Here is a 21,985-nt window from a genome sequence, read left to right as displayed (position 1 = left end):
CCCCCCTCAAACAAAGGACCACAGACCCCCCTTAACGTCATTTTTGATGTTTGAATCCTCGACCCACCAGGACGACCGCCCCTCGGTCCACTCGACCTACTAGGACTTCCCACTTAGCCGCAGCTAGGACTTTTTGCTCCTCGGTCCACCCGACCTACTAGGACTTTCCACCTAGTCGTAATTAGGACTTTTTGCCCATCGATTCACCCGACCTACTAGGATTTCTCACCTGGTATCTGGTCTTCTTGATTTAGACACGAGAGCACCCACTTCCTTTGTTTAAGGTTCAAACCACATGGTTAAATCTTGATCATGGTTCATCCGACGGTTAGTCCGATGAAGAGCGATCTCACTCTAATACCACTTGTTTGAACCGATGGAATCAAAATATCTCTAAAATGGTATGATATTGTCCACTTTGGGCCTAAGCCCTCATGACTTTGTTCTTGGGCTCTCCCAAAAGGCCTCATACAAATGGAGATACTTTCTATTCTTTTAACCCCATGATCTTTTCCATGTACTTTAGATGTGAGACTATGTTTGCACCCTTACAACATAACAATAAGTAGGTTTTGAAAATTCACTAATAGATCTAGGCTATTTGATTAAATTATTACTAGGAAGGGTTGAGTTTGTAGAACATACATATGATGTCATACATTGGTTCTAATCAAGGAATAATGTAGACATGATATTAGGAGATTAACATTATCACGCCCTTGGTCTAATCCCAGATCAAGCCCAACGTGAGCCGATCTTCTAGAGAATAGGATCACGTTCTAACTAAAAGTTAGTAGAACACTGGTGAATCTCTAGAGAGGCCGAGATAAGCAATGGAGGGCACCATTGACCTTCTTGCAGCCTTAGAAACCCACATGACTTGAAATAGGTCAAATCAGACATGTCTAAGTCGATTAGTGAAGTTTGATCGAAACCCATTAATGGACCTAAGCTATGAACGTGGTCCTAGTCTCCGGGAGATTAGGATCATGTTGGGTCTTATATGGATTAGACCAGACCCACGTTAGTCTGATTTGGGATCAGACTAAGTCTGTGGTAGTGTTGTCTTCCGACATTAGATCCATATTGTTCATTGATCAAAATCAAGGTTTGAGACAATATGTACCTTCTCATTACTCAACCCTTCTTAGTGGTTACAAATTTGTAAAAATCCAAATAACTTATGTCCATAAATGAGTTTTAGTCAAAACTTTTCAACTTAAACGGATCTGATTGGATCCATATCAAGTCCTGTGAATTTCTAAAGCTACAGAGAATTCAACACTATCCTCTATTGCTTATTTTGGGCTTTTCAGAAGTACTTTAATATTATGTTAATTTTCAACTAGAATGTGGTCATAGTTTCTTGGAGATTAGGTTCATAGTAGTGCTGATCTTCTGATATCAAACCGTCGTTTTAGAGGATTATTTATTAAAATTAAAATTAAAATTAAAATTTAATTTAATTAAAAAAAAAAGAGAAAAGAGAAAAATCATTGCACGCAAAGGAGTCGAACCACGAAGCCACATCTGGCATTCAACGGGCTTATTACCTCGAGATTCGTGAAAAGTTGATGGACGAAGCTAAATCCAACGTGTAGTGTGATAAACGCACGCCCCTCTGCTATTACCGTGCCATTCGAGCTGAACTGGGCGGAGTAGAATGGGCGTAGATAACCGGAGGGTGGCGTGAACGTATCACCGCTTTCGGCTACTTTTTAAGGGCTCATGGAGAATCTCACTCCCACTTCCACTTTCAGGTGCGCCCTTCGCTGGCTCGTACGAAGCGGCTTCGAATCACCGCAAAACCCTAGGAACTTCGCCGGTGCGTGGGAGAAGAGAAGAAGAAATGCAGATGGGAGGGGATGTGGCGTCAGATTCTAGTGGGATGGATGAAGATCCGGCGGCCGCTGCCGCGTCTGGGAGTCCGGGGATCGATACTTCGGCGCCGTTCGAGTCGGTGAAGGAGGTGGTGGATCGGTTCGGCGGGAGCGCCGACTGGAAGTTGCAGCTCAAAGAGATCTTTTTCCCAGGGGTATGTTTAGGCTTTTCCCTCTTTCTTGGTACTTAAGTCGGTCGTTCTTGTGCGAAGTACATACTATTTAATTTGATCATTTTGTCTTCTTCTTGTTAATTTTTTTTTTTCTCTTTACTGCTCAGTTGTTGACCTTGTTAAGAAAAGTTACAGTGAAGATCTTTGGCTTGGTTTGCGCCAGGCCCACGGTCAACATTGTTTGTTGGCCCAGTAATCTCTTTCAAGGGTTTTCATTTGTGGGGATTTTGTGCCCTTTTTTGAGTGTCGACGGTTGGGAGTTGTGCTGTGAGTTTTTCATTTCAAGAAGAGTCCTAGAGGTCACAAGGCCTTGGACTTCACTTCTGTGGAAGTTCAGAGTTCAGAGAGGGAGAGTTCTTTCTTATGGAAAGGAATTTTTGAGGTATGAGCAGCAAAGAACATTTGATGAGAAATCTAGAGAGGATGGTACTAGACAACAAGCTTAAGTATTTATCCTATTAGGTTTGATTCAATGAATTAAATTTTCAACCTTGAGCTTCATTAGCTTGAGAGGATAGAAGCAAATCTCCGTCCATTTCTCTTTTACTCTTCTTCTACATAAGATTGACGTTGAATTTGACATATACAAGATCATTTAATCTTGATGTCTCGAGCCTATTTCTCTTCTTCTCCATAATTTATGAATTACTACTTACCCCTTCAAATTGGCTCCAATTTCTTTCACACTCTGATGAACTACTTGTCAAAGAGAGAAATTTCATTGTCATTTTTTGTAAATTTGGAGTGTCACCTCCATAATTGGTCCACCATCCAACTTATGTGTAGTTGATGGTGCATGTGTAGATGATTTAGAAGATTAGTTATGTTTAGTCTAGTCCTTGTTGTCATGTTGGATTGAAACTTTGAATTTTAAACTTAGGCTTTTGGTAAAAGTAAGTATTAATACAGTGATGAATCTTTATTAATTATCTTGTTAGTTGTATTTATATACCTTATAAATTGTATTGTTATGTATAAACATCATTTAATTATATATATTATATAAAGAATGATGATTATTTATAATATTATGTATAAAAAATATTAAAAAAAATCAACCGCCTAGACGGCTGCCATTTACAACACTGGTCCCAATATGCATTATTAAGGTTAAATTGTCGAGTTGCATCATATCCACAATCTAATTCATTCTATGGTTGTAGCTGACTAACTATTTCTTTGGTTATAACTTACGTAGAGGATGAAAAACAGAAAATATAACACTCAACACTATCAATATATGATTAACATTTGAATAAAAATTAGTGAGTTTAAACACAGGACAACAATAACACTTATTAGATAGAAGCAAATTGAACTTGCCCAAAATTGGAAAACTAAGGCATCTAACAACTCAACAATTTTCAAGAGTAAGGAGTGTTTTTTTTTTTGTGAAGTTAAACCAGTATAGGCCTATGTAGCACTATTGGAAAAACGACTATATGAATCTTGACATACTCAAAGTTGGAAAATCAAGACATACTAACTCAAAATGTTCCAAGGAGTGTGAAAGAGTGTTTGCTTGTGAAGTTAGATTAGTATAGGCCATTGTAATATTTTTGACAAATTTGCTATGTGATCTTGGACTTGCCTAAAATTTGTTACATGGACCACAAATACTTGGAGAATAGTGATAGTGAAGATCAAAGAAGCAAGGGGAGAGCACCGCCGCCAACGGTCAGGGTAGGGGAGACGAAATGGCATTAGTAGGGAGATGAAACAACCGTTACATGGAGATGAAACGACTGTTGCTTGTAGATGAAACAATATTGTTTGGGCGGGATTCATATGGGTTTAGGCAACGTGGCTATTGGTGAGGCTTTTGTCCGAGTTTTGTAGGCAGGCGGATTAGGGTACAACAGTTACAGGTTCAGAGGGGCAAATTTGGTAGAATATGCCAGATAAGGTGCTCTTTTGATGATAAATAAAAAGAGGTGCACCCCTCTAATGATTCAGAGAAAAAGGACCGCCTTTTGATATATATAACAAGATCTGGTTTGCATACTGATGAGCTAAAAACAAATAGATATACATTTTGTTGTGAAATAGACCTATGTGGGAGAAGTAAGGAAGACAGTTCAAGCCTTTGCATGGTCTCGAAACAGAAGTGAGATTTTAACTTAATAAATCTCTTTTTGTTTATGGATAGAAAGGCAGATTTTTGGTAGAAATAAATGTCAAGTTTTTCTTCTAAACTGTTTATTGTTTGATGATTGATCAGATTAAGAGGTAGAAAGTTAGGGTAATGTCATGATTTGGGAATATATCTAGAAGGCTTGGTTAGAGAATAACATAAATTCAAGTGCATGTTTTGAGAATTTTACGTTACTTTTATTCAAAAGTTTGTTTCCACCCACATAAAATTGTACTTTCAGGTGTTGCTATTTTCATTTATTTTTTTTTCTATGTTCATATCAGCACTCTTTTTGAATGCTTATTCCCCAAGTCTCACTTCCACATGTTCCATCAGAAACCCAACTGCTTTGAGGATGTTGAGGTTATGAAAGTGGAGGAACAGACAGCTGAACTAGAGAAAGATCTCATCCTGAAAGAAAGGGAAACACTTGATGTCTTGAAAGAACTTGAAACGACAAAAAATATTGTGGATGGCTTAAAATTGAGGCTACATGAAGAAACATCAGAAACCGATAATATGTCACCTATGAGCTTTGATCATGTAGAAGTGCATTATGGATCGAGTGCATCCATAGGATTGAGCCAATCTGAAAAACATATTTTATTGGACCTGAAAAGACCAAGGCAAACTTGAACAGGTCATCCAATTATCTATGTGGCATTCAAACTTCTGTCAAAATGTTGAAAATGAAGATAGGAGAGGAAAAGGTTTTACTTGAGAAAACCCGAAAGAAGCTGGCTTCGAATGCTGCTTTGGTTTCATCACTGGAGGAAGAACTTAATCAGACAGCAGCGAGATTGCAAAAGACTAAAGATCTGCAAAGTATGAGATCTGAAGAACCCTGTAATATTTTGCTGGAGATCAAACAAAAGAACTTGGAAATAGAACAGTCAATGAAGTCCATAGAAGCTGCTAAGGTTGAATTGACCAATCTGACATCTGAGATTGCTCAGACAAAGTCTAGCATCAAGACAGCTGAAGCCCGACAGCTTGCAGCTAAGAAGATTGAAGAAGCAGCGAAAGCAGCTGAAGCTGTAGCACTTGCCCACACAAAAGGTTTAATGATCAGTAATAATTCAATCAGAGAACTCGATAATTCACATGGCATAATCATTTCAATTGAGGAGTACCTCGCCCTAACAGGTAAAGCTCTAGGAGCAGATGAAATCTCTAGACAGAAAATTGAAACCGTCATGGTTCAAATAGAGGAGGCAAACAGATCTAGATCAGAAGCAATGATGAAAGTTGAGGATGCAACTGCCGATGCAAAAAAATATAAGAAGGCACTTGAAGATGCACTGAAGCGGGTAGAGGCTGCCAACAGAGGGAAGCTTGCTGTTGAGGATGCTCTACGGAGATGGCGATCTGAGAATGGTCAGAAGCGGCGCTCTGGTGTACAAAACACAACAAAATTCAAGAATCCTGCCGCGCACCAAAGGAAGGATGCATGCGTGCTCGACCTGAACAGCTCAACCTTGGTTACTGAGGCAACAAACTATGGTCCAAGACCAGCATTGTCGATCGGGCAGATACTGAGCATGAAGCTGATCAGTCCAGAATCACCTGAAGAGCACGATAGCAGAATCAGGGAGAAGGAAAATGAAAAACCCAAGGTTTCATTGGGTCTGATGCTGACCAGAAGGGAAGAATTTCTAACTTCCCAAGAGAGTAAAGAAGGATCTGCACAGAAGCAGTTTTCCGTGAAGAAGAAGAAGCTAGGCTTCGTCGCGATCCTGTGGGCAAAACAGAGCAAAAAGAACAAAAGAAGATACCATCTCGGAACGAAAGCAAGCTAACTTCTGACGGGACGATCTGTCTATTGCCTTTGCAACAAAATTCTCGAGTAGGCGAGTAAAATTTATGTAACATTGTAGTTACCACGTCGTCGTTTTTGTATATAATTATTGTTAGGCAAATGAAGCTGTGTAGCTTCCAGACTTTTTAGGATGTGAGAAAGACTGCTACGTCTAGAACTAGGGGAAAGAGTTTTCTGCGTAAGAATGCCATGTTAGGATATTTGGTCTTAACATTGTAGAGCTTGAACGGTGATGTTGGACTGTCGTATCAGGATCTATTTGTGTTTATTGATTTACTCGGTGGACGAATCAGAGAAGAAGGCTGTTAATGGTTTAACTTATAAATACTAATGAAGGATCTATTTGGCTTGGGATATGATAGGCATTTAAGTAGCTTCTACATTTAAGTAGCTTCTGTCTTAGCGGTTTTACACAATTGATCTCACGATCATTTATGTGAAGGTAAATCGGAAAATTACAGTGAGGAAGATATTATTTTGGTTTTGTCGAGATTTGATCTTTATTCACTTTAATAAATTTGTTTTGCATTAATCAATTTAACTATACTTCGGGGCCATCATAGTTATATAATACTTTTCATAGTTATATAGGGGATGTATCTTAAGTCAGTTATTAAATATTTTACAAAAGTTTCCTAGATAACTCTATTTTGATTAAAAATAAAAAAATATCTTTTTTAATGGAAATTTTTATTTATTATCAAAATAACATTCTATCTCGACTCAACATATTTTAATTTTTAAAAATAGCTTTATTTTTAACATTATATTATATAGTTACGAAATGATAATTATACTTGAACTGTAATTTAATATTAATAATATTATATTATAATAATTATGATTCATAATTATTATAATGCTCATGATTATAACATATCATATATATTATAAATTTAGACATAAATTCAACGAGTCGATATGTCCGAGTGGTTAAGGAGACAGACTTGAAATCTGTTGGGCTTTGCCCGCGCAGGTTCGAACCCTGCTGTCGACGTCTTTTTTTGTTCCTTTTCTTTTTAGTCTTCCTCCACACAAATCACCCAGGGGGACCCCATTCCTTAATCTACCTGGCGATTAGCCAGCGGGCCGACCATTTTGATTTGCCTTTGTTTTTCTTGTTTAATGTTTCTATTTTTGTGATTGGTGGAGAAGGGCCAACGTGTAGGGTTTGTGGCCTTATGTGAGGATATTAAGTTTCATATGTCCTTAAAAATGGTATGGCATTTTCAAATTAGGCCCCTCTTCTATTTGAAGTTCTAAAAATGCCTGATGCGGGTGATATATAGATGACGTGGCTTTCGCTGGGAAGGAAAGTCAAGAATGGGATAGCGGTCAAAGTCAAGCTAAGGTGGCAAGATCAGTCAACATAGATCCGACTCTACCAGGACGGAGTAACTAGCGCCTCAAGTTCAATCCGTAATAGGGATGTCGTATGGGCCCAGCCTTGGCCCACCCCACCAAGCCCATCTGGGTCGGAACGCTGACCCAATCTCGGCCATTGTCTCGGTTGTAATCATCTCGGCCGTTGTCTCGACCATACTTGTGTCGGCTATCATCTCAGCCAACCTCGCCTTGGCCAACTTCATCTCGGCCAACCTCAGTATTTGTTCTCAACCACTCCACCTCGCCCTACTTCATCACGGGCCCTCGCCTCAAGCCGCCCCGGGAATGCTAGCGCGACACATGACCGTTCATAGAAGAATGTATATGCAGGAACTACAGATCCGATTCCCTCTGATACCCTTCCTTCTGCTATTTCGGGCAGAAAATGTACCAGATTGTCAGACATGGTCTCCTCTGATACCTCCTCTTCTACGCATAGGGCCAAGGGGAATGCGTTGGTGTTAGGCCTGGTTCCCTCTGATGCCCCCTTTTTCTACACATACAGCTAAAATAGGAGGAGTCAGAAAGAATTTCCTTCCTTGGCAGATGGCCACAGGCAAGGAGGAGGACGTCACCCTGCCATACGTGGGGAAGCTCAGGGCAGGTTATAAAAGGACCGACTTACCACCATGTTCGAGGTTCGATCCCTGAAACTCTACTACTACTACTTGCTTTCATTCTCGTTTACATCATTCTCACCGGAATCCTAACTTGAGTGTCGGAGTGGCTTGTCGAGACTCCTTGACACCAGTCTAACCTTCTTTTTCTAAGTGTGCTTCAGGTTTGACTCTGGTCCGGTCCTTCGGCTCAACCTAGGGATCGTCCGCGCCTAACCTAGAGATCATCCGTGTTGGATAGTTTGTTGACTGGTGACTTAACCATCCGCGATATTTGATCGGAACAATGCCATTAAATATTTGTTGAAACATTCCTCCGTGGTCGAGCACACCAATTGGTGCTTCGAGAGTAACCGACCGACCGACCGATCGACCAAGCAAGGGATCTTAGCAGGGTATTAATGAAACATACGAGCCCACACTTACACTTAAGTTTCAAGTCTGTCTTTATCATCAAAGTAAACGAACCATCCATCATTCTTAACTTCCAACCAAAGAATGGTAATGTACCAGAGCCTTGCTTTAACAGCAAGAACAAAATCTTTATCACTTAAGTTGAAATTAACTTACTATTAATCATGCCGACTTATCTAACTATATAAGTATTTAACCGGTTTAAGTTGCGTCCGGATATCTGCCAGCAAGATTTGATTGAATTCAAGAACTCCGCGATTATCTTTAAACTAGATATCCGTGGACTAAAACACTTGTGTATCACAAAGCAGTAAAGATGAAGACAAATAGCATCTACTTTGCTTCCTCAAAGAGTTTGGAATGGAGATGTGCAAACATCACTATAAATGACAAGCTAAATGACACACAATGCAAACCACAAATGCCCATCATTTTGAAATTGTAGCCTATGATCTTATTCATGATCCGATATGGCGGATTCGATACTGAAGGTCTACTCCGCGAAGCCAATTCTTCCGGATGTGTCTCGTGTTCTTGCTTGCCTCTTCGAGAAGGATGTCAAGTTCGAGCTTATCAAGTTGTATCCGGGCCACCATATTGCTCGTGACTTGCTCACTCTCCAGGTACATGAAATTTCATACGGACCGGATCGGCTGATTCGACAAGCCCGGTTCGACCGTTCTTTTTTAACCGATACATAATGCATAACTATGTTCTTGGGCAGGCATCTACAAGATCACCAGTTACTGTGTGGGAAGATGGACACACTTTGCTATTTGGTAACGAAGAACTAATCTCATTTTGGTCATTTCCAAAAATTTTCATTGGCCCTCCAAAGTTTAGTAAATTGCATTTTGACTCCCTAGAATTTCGAAAACCATTTCATCTTACCTCCTTTGTTAAGTTGGTTCGATCGACCTGCGACAAATTCATTGTAAAACTAGCTAGATTTGTGGATCAGTTGGAGTTGAGTTGTAATTGACTGAGCCCTCGACTAAACAAAGCTAAAATGAGGTGTAAATTGAAATGATTCTCAAAATTATTAGGGTTAAAAGGAAATTTTGTAAAGTGAAAAATTACCAATTGCCCCTTTGTTTTTTTTCTAATCTATATTGTATGAAGATTTGATTGTGTAAAATTATAAGGACAAAAGTGAACGTCCTTTTATTTCTAAATCATCAAAGTCCCACTTTTTATTTTTTTATTCAAAAGATATCCTCTACCTCATTGTTCCATCATGCATATTTACTTAAATACTCTCCAATACTATTTTATACTCTTTAATAATATTATTTTTATCTAAATCCTAATCTTAATCTTTCAGACACATTAAAATAGCTATTATACATATTGTAGCAGTTATAATTTTGTAGCTGTTACAACATGTCCGACATATTTAAGTTTAAAAAATATTCATATTGTAGTAGTTACAATTTCATAATTGCCACTATACATATTTAACATGTTCAAAAATATTCACATTATTAGCCGTTATAATTTCAATTATTAAAATGTGATTCAACCTTATTTACCATTAATGTTTTAACAGTTATGAAACCGTAACTGCTATAACTGTTATAGCAATTACGAAATCGTAATTATTACAATATGGATTCAACCTAATTAACATTCATTGTAGTAGATACAAAATCGTAATTACTACAATGAGGATTCGACCTCACCTAACCATTCATATTGTAGTAATTACGATTTTATAGCTGTTACAATGTGAATATTTTTTAATGTTAAATATGTTAGATGTATTGTAGCAACTATGAAATCATAATTGCTATATGCAACTATAGTTTTATAGTTGTTGTAACATATTTAATCAATTAAAAAATTAGATAAGAAATTTAGATGAGAAATAATACTAGACAGAGAAATATTTGAATAAATATATAATATGACTATAAAATATTTTTTGATAAAAAAATTGAAATGGGACGGTGTCTTTTATATTTTTGTCCAAATTATAAATAGCTGTTAAAAAAATTCATTATTCTGATTTGAAACCGTTACGAAATTGTATATTTATGGGTTGTTGATTTGGAAACCGTTACATGCTGATATGACTGTTTTATGAATTATTTTAGAATCTAGAGCGCTTTGCCGTTACATATCGGAGAAGTACGCGGATCGCGGAAACCGTTATCTCCTGGGAAAAGGCCGCCTCGAGAGAGCCTCCGTCGAGCAATGGCTGAAGCTCGAGGAGCAGAGCTTCGACCGCGTGAGCCGGGACCTGGCCTTCCACCTCGCCTTCGCCGTCGAGCCCTGCGACCGCGCCTTGCTCTCGATCGGAGCGCAAAAGCTAAGCAGTGTCCTCGACGCCTACGATCAGCGACTAGGCGATTGCGAGTTCCTCGCCGGCAACGAGTTCTCCCTCGCCGACCTGTCACACCTCCCCAACTCCCATTACATCGCCCAATCCGACGAGTGGGGCCACCTGTTCGACTCCCGGAAGAATGTTCGCCGGTGGTGGCACGCCATCTCGCGGCGGCCTTCGTGGGAGAAAGTGGTGGAGATTCTTGACGAGGTGGACATCGAAAGGGGGGATCAGGAAGAGGATGCCACTGCGAGCAAAGCAACTCAAAAAGAGAAGTCCAGTCTGCACATTCTGCCTTCCAAGTCCAGCGGAACTCAATTCCTTACTAGTTTTGTTCCTCAACCTAAAACACATAAAGTTGAATTGTTCAAGGGATCATCAACTTCAACTTCTGAGCTTCCAAGACAAGATCCCACCAAACCACAATCTTCTGAGGTGATCTCTACCCTTCTAAAGTCAATCATGTTAATTGTGCAAAGATACACTAAGTTAGTTATTTATATGGCTCTTATGGCACTTGATTAGGGTTCCAAGTTAGGGGAGGATGATGGGCCAACTTCTTCTAAATCCTCTGGAGCTACTTCAACACAATCAACTCCAAGTACAGACATGAGTGCAAGATCAGCACAAGCATCATCTACTTCAACTTCAAAGGCACCAAGAGAAGATTTTGTCAAGCCATCATCTCCTCTAACACCTACTGCTAGTCAAGCGAGCTTAGCAGCTACAGATGTAAGTTACTCAATGTCTCTCTAAGTAATATACCAAGCATATATTATAAAGTCTCTACTCAATTCTCTGGAATTTCACTAACACAATTAGCTTAAAGTACAATGAAAAATGCACCATCAACTCAAACATCATCAATAGTCAGGCAAGTCCAACTATTATGTTGATGTAAATTTTGACTTCTCTTGGGTTAATTACTCGTCTTCTTCTACCATGCTTGAGTAGGGTTTTGTATTAAATAAGAATGATGGACTCACTACTCAATTCTCTAGGATTACTCCAATATAATCGACCCCAAGTACAATAAAGAACAAAGGCATCTTCAACTTCAAAGACTCCAAAATAAGTTGTTAGGTCACCATCCTCTTAGACACTAACCACTAGTCAAACAACTTCAACAACTATTGGTGTATCCTCTACATCTTTAAGTTCATCTTATTGACTAATTTAATAACTCAAATCATATCACTCACATGAAGATATATTGATTAGATACTTAACATCCTCTTAACACGTTCAATTAAAGGGTTCTATAACAAAGAAGGATGATGAACTAACTTCTTCTCGATCCACGAAAACTACAACACAATCAACTTAGAGTACAATCAACAACATACATTGAACAAAGGCTCCAACACAAGATTATCCAAAACCACACCAACACCTTTGACACCAACCATTAACCAAGAAACACCAACTAGAAGTAATGTAAGCTCTACTTCTCTATTATGTCCATATTGCTCAACAATTAAATAACTCACTCATATTACTTACATGGAGAGACATTGATTATATAGTTTTCTCTCTCATACCTTCTCTGGTAGAATTTTATATTAAAGAAGAAAGATATGCATTACCCAATCCTCAAAACAACTCTTATACAACTAACTAAAAATACAATAAAGAATATAGACAAACTGAGACATCATCAATTTCAAAGACTCTTATACAACGTTAAAAAAAGCTTCTTGAGTCATCATCCACTCTCACACCTACCTTTTACTTTTACTGAAACAACTTCAAAAACAATTGACGTAGGCTCTACTTCTCTAAGTTGATTTCATTGAGTACTCAATAACTTAAATCATATCACTTGCATGGTGATACATTAAGTTTGTTACTTGACTTCCTCTTATCACACTTGAGTTGGATTCTGCACCTCAAGAAAAGATGACAAATTGCCTTCTTCTCAATCCACTTGAACTACATTACAATCAGCTCAAAGTACAATAGAAAATATACAATCAACTCAGGAATTATCAATTTCAACATCAAAGACTTCAGTGCCAACTTTATCCCAACCTTGATCTTCTCCAACATCTACCACCAACCAAGCAACTTCACCGAGTGATGTAAGTTTTAATTTTCTATGTCATATTATTAAATAACTCAGTCATATTCCTTGCACTGGGAGACATTGATTATTTACTTATCTTACCTATACCATGCTCTTGTAGAGTTTCATATTAAAAATGATAATGTGCTAATTAGTTAGTCCTCTAAAACTACTTTTATACAATCAACTAAAACTATATCAAAGAATATATAATAAACTAAGATATTCATCAATTTAAACTTTAGAGGATTCAAAAAAAGTTATTCAGTCATCATCCACTCTCACATCTGACCTACTAAAGCAACTTCAAAAACTATTGATGTAGGTTCTACTTCTCTAAGTTGATTTTATTAAGGATTCAATAGCTTAATTCATATCACTTGTATGGAGATACATTGTGTTAGTTACTTAACTTTTTCTTCTCTCACTCGAGTAGGATTCCACCCAAGAAAAGATGACAAATTGACTTCTTCTCAATCCACTGGAACTACATCACAATCGACCAAAGTACAATAGAAAAATTACAATCAAGTCAGAGTTTATCAACTTCAATGTCAAAGACTTCAACACCAACCTTATCCCAATCTCCATCTTCTCCGACATCTACCACCAACCAAGCAACTTCACCGAGTGATGTAAGTTTTAATTTTCTATATCAATATTATTAAATAACTCAGTCATATGATATGCATTGGGAGCATTGAGACATTGATTATATATTTATCTTACTCATATATGCTCTTGTAGGATTTCAAGTTAAAGAATCACTTGTATGGAGATACATTGTGAGTTAGTTAAAACTTTCCCACTCTTCTCTCTGCAACCAACTAAAAGTACAACAAAGAATTTAGATGACAAATTGATATTCTCATCCACTAAATAACTTTCAACTCAAAGTACAACAGAAAAATTACAATCAAAAGTTTATCAACTTCAATGTCAAAGACTTTATCACAACCTTATCACATCTGATGCTACTAAAGCAACTTCAAAAACTATTGATGTAAGCTCTACTTCTTTAAGTTGATTTGTTTTCATTACTTAATTCATATCACTTGTGCGTAGATACATTGAGTTAGTTATTTGACTTTTTCTTCTCTCACTGAGTAGGATTCCACCTCAAGAAAGATGACAAAATGACTTCTTCTCAATCCATTGGAACTACATCACAATCGACTCAAAGTACAACAGAAAAATTACAATCAAGTCAGAGTTTATCAACTTCAACATCAAAGACTTCAACACCAACCTTATCCCAATCTCCATCTTCTCTGACATCTACCACCAACCAAGCAACTTCACCGAGTGATGTAAGTTTTAATTTTCTATATCAATATTATTAAATAACTCAATCATATGATATGCATTGGGAGACATTGATTATATATTTATCTTACTTATATGATGCTCTTGTATGCCCTTGTAGGATTTCAAAACTACTCTATGCAGTCAACTAAAAGTACAACAAAGAATTTAGAACAAACTGATACATCATCAGTTTCAACTTCAGAGGATTCAAAAAAAGTTCTTGAGTCACCATCCACTATCACATCTGACACTACTAAAGCAACTTCAAAAACTATTGATGTAGGCTCTACTTCTTTAAGTTGATTTGTTTGAGTATTACTTAATTCATATCACTTGTGCGGAGATACATTGAGTTAGTTATTTGACTTTCCCTTGTCTCACTTGAGTAGGATTCCACCTCAAGAAAGGATGACAAAATGACTTCTTCAACATCTGCTACTCAAATAACTTCAACTACTACTGATGTAATCCCTCATATTTTATCAAGTTCATTTTATTCAAAATTTCAAGACATCCTATGGCTTGCTACTTATCTTTGTTTTCCGACACTTCAATAGGCTTCTACTCTTTCAACAAATGGTAGATCAACTACTCCACAAGCTCAGAATACAGCAACAAATTCTCAATCGAATTCCTTGCCATCAACCAAAGGTTCTCCATCTGAGAGCCAGAGTAGCCCTACAAATATAGCAGATAAAACTAATGTCACAGTAAGCTCAAGTCCCTCCTACCTTTTCCCTACTCTAGTAGTTCAAGTACTCAATTGCTTAAGTTCACATCAGATATAATATTTTCGGTATATTTCCAATCTCCAGGATACAACTTCAATCACTTCACAAGGGTCAACAACTCCATCTACTGATACAACACCAAGTAAAGCTCAACAGAATTCAACTACTGAGCATTCAAAGCAACAAGAGGAGAGAGCTCAGCCAAAGACTCCTCCAACAGACTCTCCTACTGAATCCAGTAACTGAGAAGACAATTTCCATGTACTTCGACTGCTACCTGAATTACTTTTTATAAGTTAATGAACCTTATTGTTGTTTCTGGCTTTGTTGACAGTTTATCTACCAATATGAAACTTAACACTTGGTGTGACGATATTCTAATAACTCCTGTTTGTGGAGTTGATCACTAATAGCATTCAATATCTTAAACACTTCATAGGTAGGCTTTCAGACTGATAACTTCATTAACTTCCACATAAAAAAAGTTATTTAACTGAAATTAAGGGATGAAATATTTATGTATTACAAGAAAACAATTTTATTGAAAAAGTGGCCACTATCTCCTCCAATTATGGAGAATAACTTTTTGGAACTACCTCAAAACCACTACAATCATTTCATCTCATTTTCATTGTCCTCAGCAAGCTCCAGGCATATGCATGCTTCGTGTGATGGCCGACCTGATTGACATTGAGACACCATCAACTTTGTTAGTAGATGATTTATCGATATTTTATGTCATGGTATCCAAGATCTAAAAGGGTCAAAAGTATGACTAAAGAGAAAGGATGTAGGTCTTGAAAGATCTTCCAACTCTGACAGTTGTAGTGAATATAGCTATCACATAGTATAGTTACAAGGATGTTGGATATAAAATAACCAAATCACTAGACACTGAATGATGGGCACAGACAAAGCTTATATATTGGAGTCTGACTTAAAACTTACAGTAATTAGCTGCTTTCTTTCTCCATCAAATGCTGTTGACTCTGATGGCTCGCTGGAGCCAACCACCTGAAGTTCAGTATATGTATTACGACGGTTTTCATCTATAACAAAGGACTTCTTTCAATATTTCAATGTGAAAGAACACAATATTGTATATTTATCATCACATCCATTTCATATGTCCATATAGGAATAAAATGTGTCAATCATACAATGAAAGCACATGGATAGAACATGTTAATCAATATTAATTGATAATGTATAATTGATCCAAATAAGATTTTTTAACTGCACATGCAGATTGCACATTTCATATGCAGACTATGTACTCATTTTGGGGGTCCCCTTCAAACTCTTGCCTGGGCAGTCCAAGCATAGGTTTCTTAAAACCATGGACAATGTTGACTTTCTAGTTAGACAATGTTCATTTTCTTGTGCAGTCCTAGTCTTCATTTTCAGCATCTGTATCACCTCCAAAAGGGAAGAAATGTAAAGGAGTTCATCTACATTTTAACTTTTGATGTATCTAGAATTGCTTGTTATTTAATAAGGATCACAAAGAAAGAACACCATTGGATAAGCATAAAAAAAATGCAGCAGCTTCTAAAGCATTTTGGTCAATACATATGTCAACAAGTAGTAGAAAACGATTTGGCATTCAAATATTCTTAGTAACTGACCTCGAACTGCTCCAGGTTGCCATAAACTCCATCTGAAACTTTCTTCCTGATGGTAGCAAAATCCATGGGATGTTTGATAATGCCATGGTAATCTGGAAGCTGATATAATGGCCAACCAAGATGTCCTTCAATCCTCCTGTGTCTACAAGGTAACCATATTTAAAACACAACGCACCTCCGCAGGGTCTGTAATGGCTCCTCAGAGACTCAACAAGTATCTTTCCTGATATGATGACAACAGCCCATTGAATCTAATGAAAAGAAACATAATTGAACAGAACATGCACCCTTGTGGAAGATCCGTCACTTTCGGTGTAGGATTCTGCCTCTGTGCCTGAAACAAGGGAGATGACCCACGCCATCTCAGCAAGAAGGGAGTTTTTTGAAGAAAAAGAAAGGAAAGGAAAACACTTGAACAAGAGATAAAAGATCACCCTGTTAGAGAGAAAGACCGAAAGATTATCTTTTTGTTCTTGCAAGAAAAAAAAATTACCAGGAGGTTGACCAGATGAAGTCCGCTACAGAATCACACACACTCGCGCTCTCTCTCTCTAAATTTGCAGTCAAAGATCACACACACTCGCTATTTCTCTCTCTCTAAATTTGCAGTCAGAGATGAAAAGAATAAAAGGAAAAAAGAACGGTATTCAAGGATCCCGCATATCTAAGAAATGCCCCAACCGAGAAGCCAGCAAAGATTCCCAATCCACATACGGAAAGTAAATCCGCACTAGATTTGCCACCCAAGCCTCTTATAACACAACTAATCGTTTCCGGACCACGAAATTCCCAATTTACACTCCAAGGATCTACATTCCAGCAGTCAGAGAGAGAGAGAGGTAGGGGAAGCGAAAGAATCGAAATCAAACTACCTGGGGATCATTCCGGACGAGCCCGACCTTTCGGGTTCTTCCATCGTCCAATTCGGAGCGGGCAGCAGCCGAATCAGCGTTAGCGTTGTCGGAAAGCCGAAGAACGGGGCGGAGCTTCTTCTCCCGCCTCGCCTGGTCGGAATCTTCGTGATCGCCTGCGCTCGGAAGCATACGTCGATGTGATGGTCGGACTGATGGGTACATACAATAACATTATTACAGGAAAACCATAAAATCGCTGCTTCCATAGCATAGTGGTAGTGCGTTCGCTTCGTAAGCGAAAGGTCGCGAGTTCGATCCTCGCTGGGAGCTCTCTCTGCTTTCATTGTTTTTGCCTTTTCTCGCATACGTCGGAGGAGTACCAGAATGTGGCATGTGATTGATGGGTGATTACAATAATAAATTTAAAGGCAAACTATAAAAATCGCTGCTTCCATAGCATAGTGGTAGTGCGTTCGCTTCGTAAGCGAAAGGTCGCGAGTTCGATCCTCGCTGGGAGCTCTCTCTTTATTATTTCCCATCGCCTTTTTAAAAATAGCATTCAAGAATTTTAAACGTACAATTATTTTTATTTCTTGTTTCTAAAAGTAGTTATTTGAGTAATTTTATCGTTCGATTAATTACAATATTTCTCTAAAAGGTAACTGTTCTATATTTTTTTAGAAAAAAATATTAATTTATTATATTTTTAAATGGACGGTCGAAATTAAATACGGCTTGATCGTCCGGCCGAAAGGTTTCCTCGGCTGGCTTTTAATATCTGGTTCGAGCTCATAACTGAACCGCACCAAACCCCAATGGGTCAACAGTGTCGAACTGTTTCTCCACTCTCCCACTACCTTCGCCTCCCCTTCCCGGCCCTCCTCCTCCTCCTCCTCGCCCTCCCCCTCCTCTACGCCGTCTCCCTCCTCCTCCTCCTCCCCTCCTCCCCCTTCCGCCGCCCCCTCCGGGCATCGCTTCCTTGCGGCGCCTCGCCGATCGACCTATCCGCCGGCCGATGGGCCCGCCTCCCGACCCTCACCGCCCCGCTCTACGACGCCTCCTGCCCTTTCCACCGAAACGCCTGGAACTGCCTCCGCAACACGCGCGAAGGCATGGACTCCATCAATTCCTGGGCCTGGGTCCCCGACCGCTGCGGCGGCGCGCCGGTTCCGCGGATCGACCCGGCGGCGTTCCTCGGATCCGTGAGGGGAAAGAAGATCGGCTTCGTCGGAGATTCTCTGAACGAGAATTTCCTGGTGGCCTTCCTCTGCACTCTCAGGTCGGCTGATGGCGGGGCGGTGAAGTGGAAGCGCAAGCGGGCGTGGAGAGGTGGCTACTTTCCCAAGTTTGACGTCGTCGTGGCTTATCATCGCGCTGTTCTGGTCGCGAATTATACGTACGGCCATTTTTTTTATCTCTCTTGTCTGGCGATTTAAATTTGCAGATCTAAGGTCACATGCCTCCAATGTGGTTTCAGTTTGACCTAGACTTATGCTAATACCTTCTTCATGTTACTTGATTTATGAATTCTTTTTTAATGGAAGTGCAGGGATGCGTAATTAAGTTGGAATGAACGTCTAGATCTGTATGTCAGCAGAAAAAGGCTTATTTAATTGTTGAAAACATTGATGGACAAAGCTGAAGCTAACTATCCCAAAGATTGGCTTCATTAGTATTAGTTTCTGAAAGTAAAATGACCTCTTTTTTGAATAATAGTTGATGTCTGTGGGACTAGCCTTGTGACAAACACAAAGATTAGCTTCATTAGTAATAAATAATAATTTCTAGAAGTAAAATGACCTCTTTGTTTTTGAATAGCAGTTCATTTCTGTAGGACTTGCATGTGTCCAAGCCTCTGATAGACTTTCCAGAAAGAAAGATAAAATCAAGTGTATGTATGCTGTAAATCATCTTCAGATAAGTCCTTTGGGGTTATGGTGGCTTTAGATTAATGATTCTTACTTCTATATTGAATCCATGGTCACCCTTGTTTCTTGCATCTCATTTGGGCCACAATTTGATATTACTTTATACAATATATAGAGGAAGTCTAATCGTTGTAACTGAAACAAGCTATTGGTATTATCAAGGATGCACAACTTAACTGGATATGTGAAATTTTAAGGTTGTCATGACTGTTGTACTTTTAATCCTAATTTCAGCAAGGCACTAGTAGTGAGACATTTAATCCATAATCATATTGATGTTGTTTTCGCCTAACATATTGTCTAAGCTAGTTTTTTTTATGGAAATTTCAAGCATGCATCAGTAATATTAAATGTTTCCATAAAGGCCAAAGACAATGTTTCTTGAATATCATGGTTTTGTACGTTTCTGTACTTGTGCAATTACTTGCAATATTGTGCATCTTTTTCGACAATGGATTTTTTTCCCTCTCATTCTAATGTGGTAATTTTGTTGTACTTACATTCTTAAAGGTGGCATCCTGTGGATAGTTCATCTCAGCTAGGTAAAGATGGAATCAAGGGAATCTATAAAGTTGATATTGATATACCTGCAGATGATTGGGCTATGGTCACCAAGTTCTATGATGTTCTGATCCTGAATACTGGTCATTGGTAATATTCTATATTACTCATCTCTTTACCTTCATACTTTCGAGTCATTTACACAATTAATGCTATTTCATTCTAGACATTTGCTGATTGTTGTTGTTTGCTCATGCTGACCGGTCGAGAAATATTCTAATGCATGCATTTGAAAACTTCTGGTTTAATTATGGTTTATAATGCCTTGAAAACCATATCTATATGAGATGAAGGCAGCCATTATTATCACCTATACATAACAAACTATTATTATTTCAAGCCAGATAGTTTCATTCAAGTCTTGAGTAAATAAATTTCAGAATTTTGATTGTCTATGATATTCGACCATGAATTTAAATATCTAACTGGAACAGGTGGGGTCCTGATAAATTTCCAAAGGAGACGCCACTTGTCTTTTACAAGGGAGGAAAACCAATAGACCCTCCACTTGGAATCTTTGCTGGACTTGAGGTTGTCCTTAAAAGTATGATCTCCTATATTGAGAAAGAAGTCCCGAAAAAGACCATCAAATTTTGGCGTACTCAATCACCAAGGCATTTCTTCGGAGGGGAATGGGATCATAATGGTAGTTGCTTGTCGAGTGACCTACTAAGAGAAGAGGAGGTATATTTCCACTTTTGCATTGTATTTTGGCATATTAAAGAACTTATTCATGGATAATAGTTTATGATGTTATAATAGTTTTGTCTAATTTCCTCAACAGCTTGATACATGGTTTGACCCTAAAAATAAGGGAGTCAACAAAGAAGCAAGGGAAGTGAATTCTTTGGTTCAACAAGCATTGCTCGGTACAAGTATAAGGTTACTAAACCTGACTCACTTGAGTGAGTTCAGATCGGACGCGCATCCAGCAATCTGGTTGGGCAAGAAGGATGCCGTGTCGATTTGGGGCCAGGACTGCATGCACTGGTGCCTCCCTGGCCTTCCTGATACTTGGGTCGATATCTTAGCTGCCCAAATCATGTACAACTTTGAAGGAATCTGAAATCTCAGGGAGCATAAGATCCAGTTTGCCTCCACTCTAAAAGGTCGTCTGTTTATCCTTCTTATGCAGAATCATTCTCTCCCACAAATTAACACAATTTTTCGATGGGGAAATCAGCATTAACAAAAAGGTGAGTCAATCATTTTCATTTCTTGAGCAGAATTTCTCATTTAGGCAGATTCATAGTTGCAATTACTACTGTTGCAGATTCTTGCTGAAACGGGGCACAAGAAGAGAGAGAACGATTGATTGCATTGTAATGTACCCTTCTCTTCTTCTCTTCTTCTTAAATACGATCCATTACACATGAACTGCTTTTTAGAAGGTCCTATAGGGAGAGAAGAAAAGGGGTAAAAAGAAGTAAATAAAAGCTGATGATTCCATGTGTAATTTTATAAGCCTTTTCTATCTTTTTCTCTTACTTTGTCGGCCCTTAAGGGCATAGAAATGATTTTCAACATTTGAGAAGCAAATTTCTTTTTTCTAACATTCTATAGTTTCTCGATAGTGAAAATTAATTTTTATTAAAGAAATGATACATTATATATGAAAACTTAATATGATACACTACATGGATGTGAGATTCAGGTTATAATGTATCATACTGCGTTTTAATGTAGTATATCATTTCTTTTTTTATTACATACATTCAAATGGTATGAACCGATCGAATTAAATTCAAATGAAATTTTACATTGATTTTTGTATCACTAAACAAGAAAATGTAAATTGGAATATGACCAGAATCAAATGGTAATAATCAATTCAGCATATATGAATTTGGGAAAAATAACCCCCGGATATAGTTGAGTTAGTTATGACGGAGTAAAATTGTAGAAGAGGATAAAAGTTCAAATCTTGGCGACTGTCAAGATAATACCCTTCTTTTATGGTCAATTATAACTTTTCGATTTACCTCTTCACAAATAATTATAGGATCGATTATGTGGAACCGTTGAAGTAGCAGATTTCATCTTTTACAAGAGAAAATAAAAAAGATTTTAACAATTGGTTGCACTGTTTATTAGGTCGAGCAGGACATGGTTAGCAAGTGGAGTTGACATGATCAATTGGCTTTGGTGTATCAATCTGAGT

At 38.2% G+C, this 21,985-nt stretch overlaps 2 protein-coding genes, 3 non-coding genes and 1 pseudogene across 5 annotated transcripts; all 6 read left to right on the top strand.

Moving 5' to 3' along the window:
* Positions 1-1,849: 1,849 nt before the first annotated feature.
* LOC141828638 (WEB family protein At2g38370-like) lies at positions 1,850-6,303 on the top strand. Its single transcript, XM_074716098.1, is given in 3 exon segments — positions 1,850-2,035; positions 4,524-4,794; positions 4,797-6,303. Coding segments are annotated over 3 exon segments (1,647 nt in total). The 3' UTR covers positions 5,987-6,303.
* Positions 6,304-6,921: 618 nt separating this feature from the next.
* Positions 6,922-7,003, top strand: TRNAS-UGA (transfer RNA serine (anticodon UGA)). The gene has a single exon. It is a non-coding gene; the product is annotated as a tRNA-Ser (tRNA).
* Positions 7,004-8,893: 1,890 nt separating this feature from the next.
* On the top strand, positions 8,894-15,190 carry LOC141827009 (uncharacterized; annotated as a pseudogene).
* A 2,403-nt stretch (positions 15,191-17,593) lies between these two features.
* Positions 17,594-17,665, top strand: TRNAT-CGU (transfer RNA threonine (anticodon CGU)). Its single transcript has one exon. It is a non-coding gene; the product is annotated as a tRNA-Thr (tRNA).
* Positions 17,666-17,782: 117 nt separating this feature from the next.
* Positions 17,783-17,854, top strand: TRNAT-CGU (transfer RNA threonine (anticodon CGU)). Its single transcript has one exon. It is a non-coding gene; the product is annotated as a tRNA-Thr (tRNA).
* A 296-nt stretch (positions 17,855-18,150) lies between these two features.
* LOC141828067 (protein trichome birefringence-like 12) lies at positions 18,151-21,350 on the top strand. Its single transcript, XM_074715424.1, has 5 exons — positions 18,151-18,731; positions 19,774-19,914; positions 20,259-20,508; positions 20,609-21,020; positions 21,098-21,350. The coding sequence occupies exons 1-4, from the start codon at positions 18,151-18,153 to the stop codon at positions 20,888-20,890; spliced, it is 1,254 nt and encodes a 417-aa protein (XP_074571525.1). The 3' UTR covers positions 20,891-21,020; positions 21,098-21,350.
* Positions 21,351-21,985: the final 635 nt, after the last annotated feature.

The sequence above is a fragment of the Curcuma longa genome, chromosome 4 (assembly GCF_044706935.1).
Source record: "Curcuma longa cultivar G26 ecotype Majalengka, Jawa Barat chromosome 4, ITB_CL_G26_1.1, whole genome shotgun sequence".
NCBI lineage: Eukaryota > Viridiplantae > Streptophyta > Magnoliopsida > Zingiberales > Zingiberaceae > Curcuma > Curcuma longa.
Note: the sequence above shows the minus strand (reverse complement) of the source record. Positions and strands in the feature narration are given on the sequence as shown.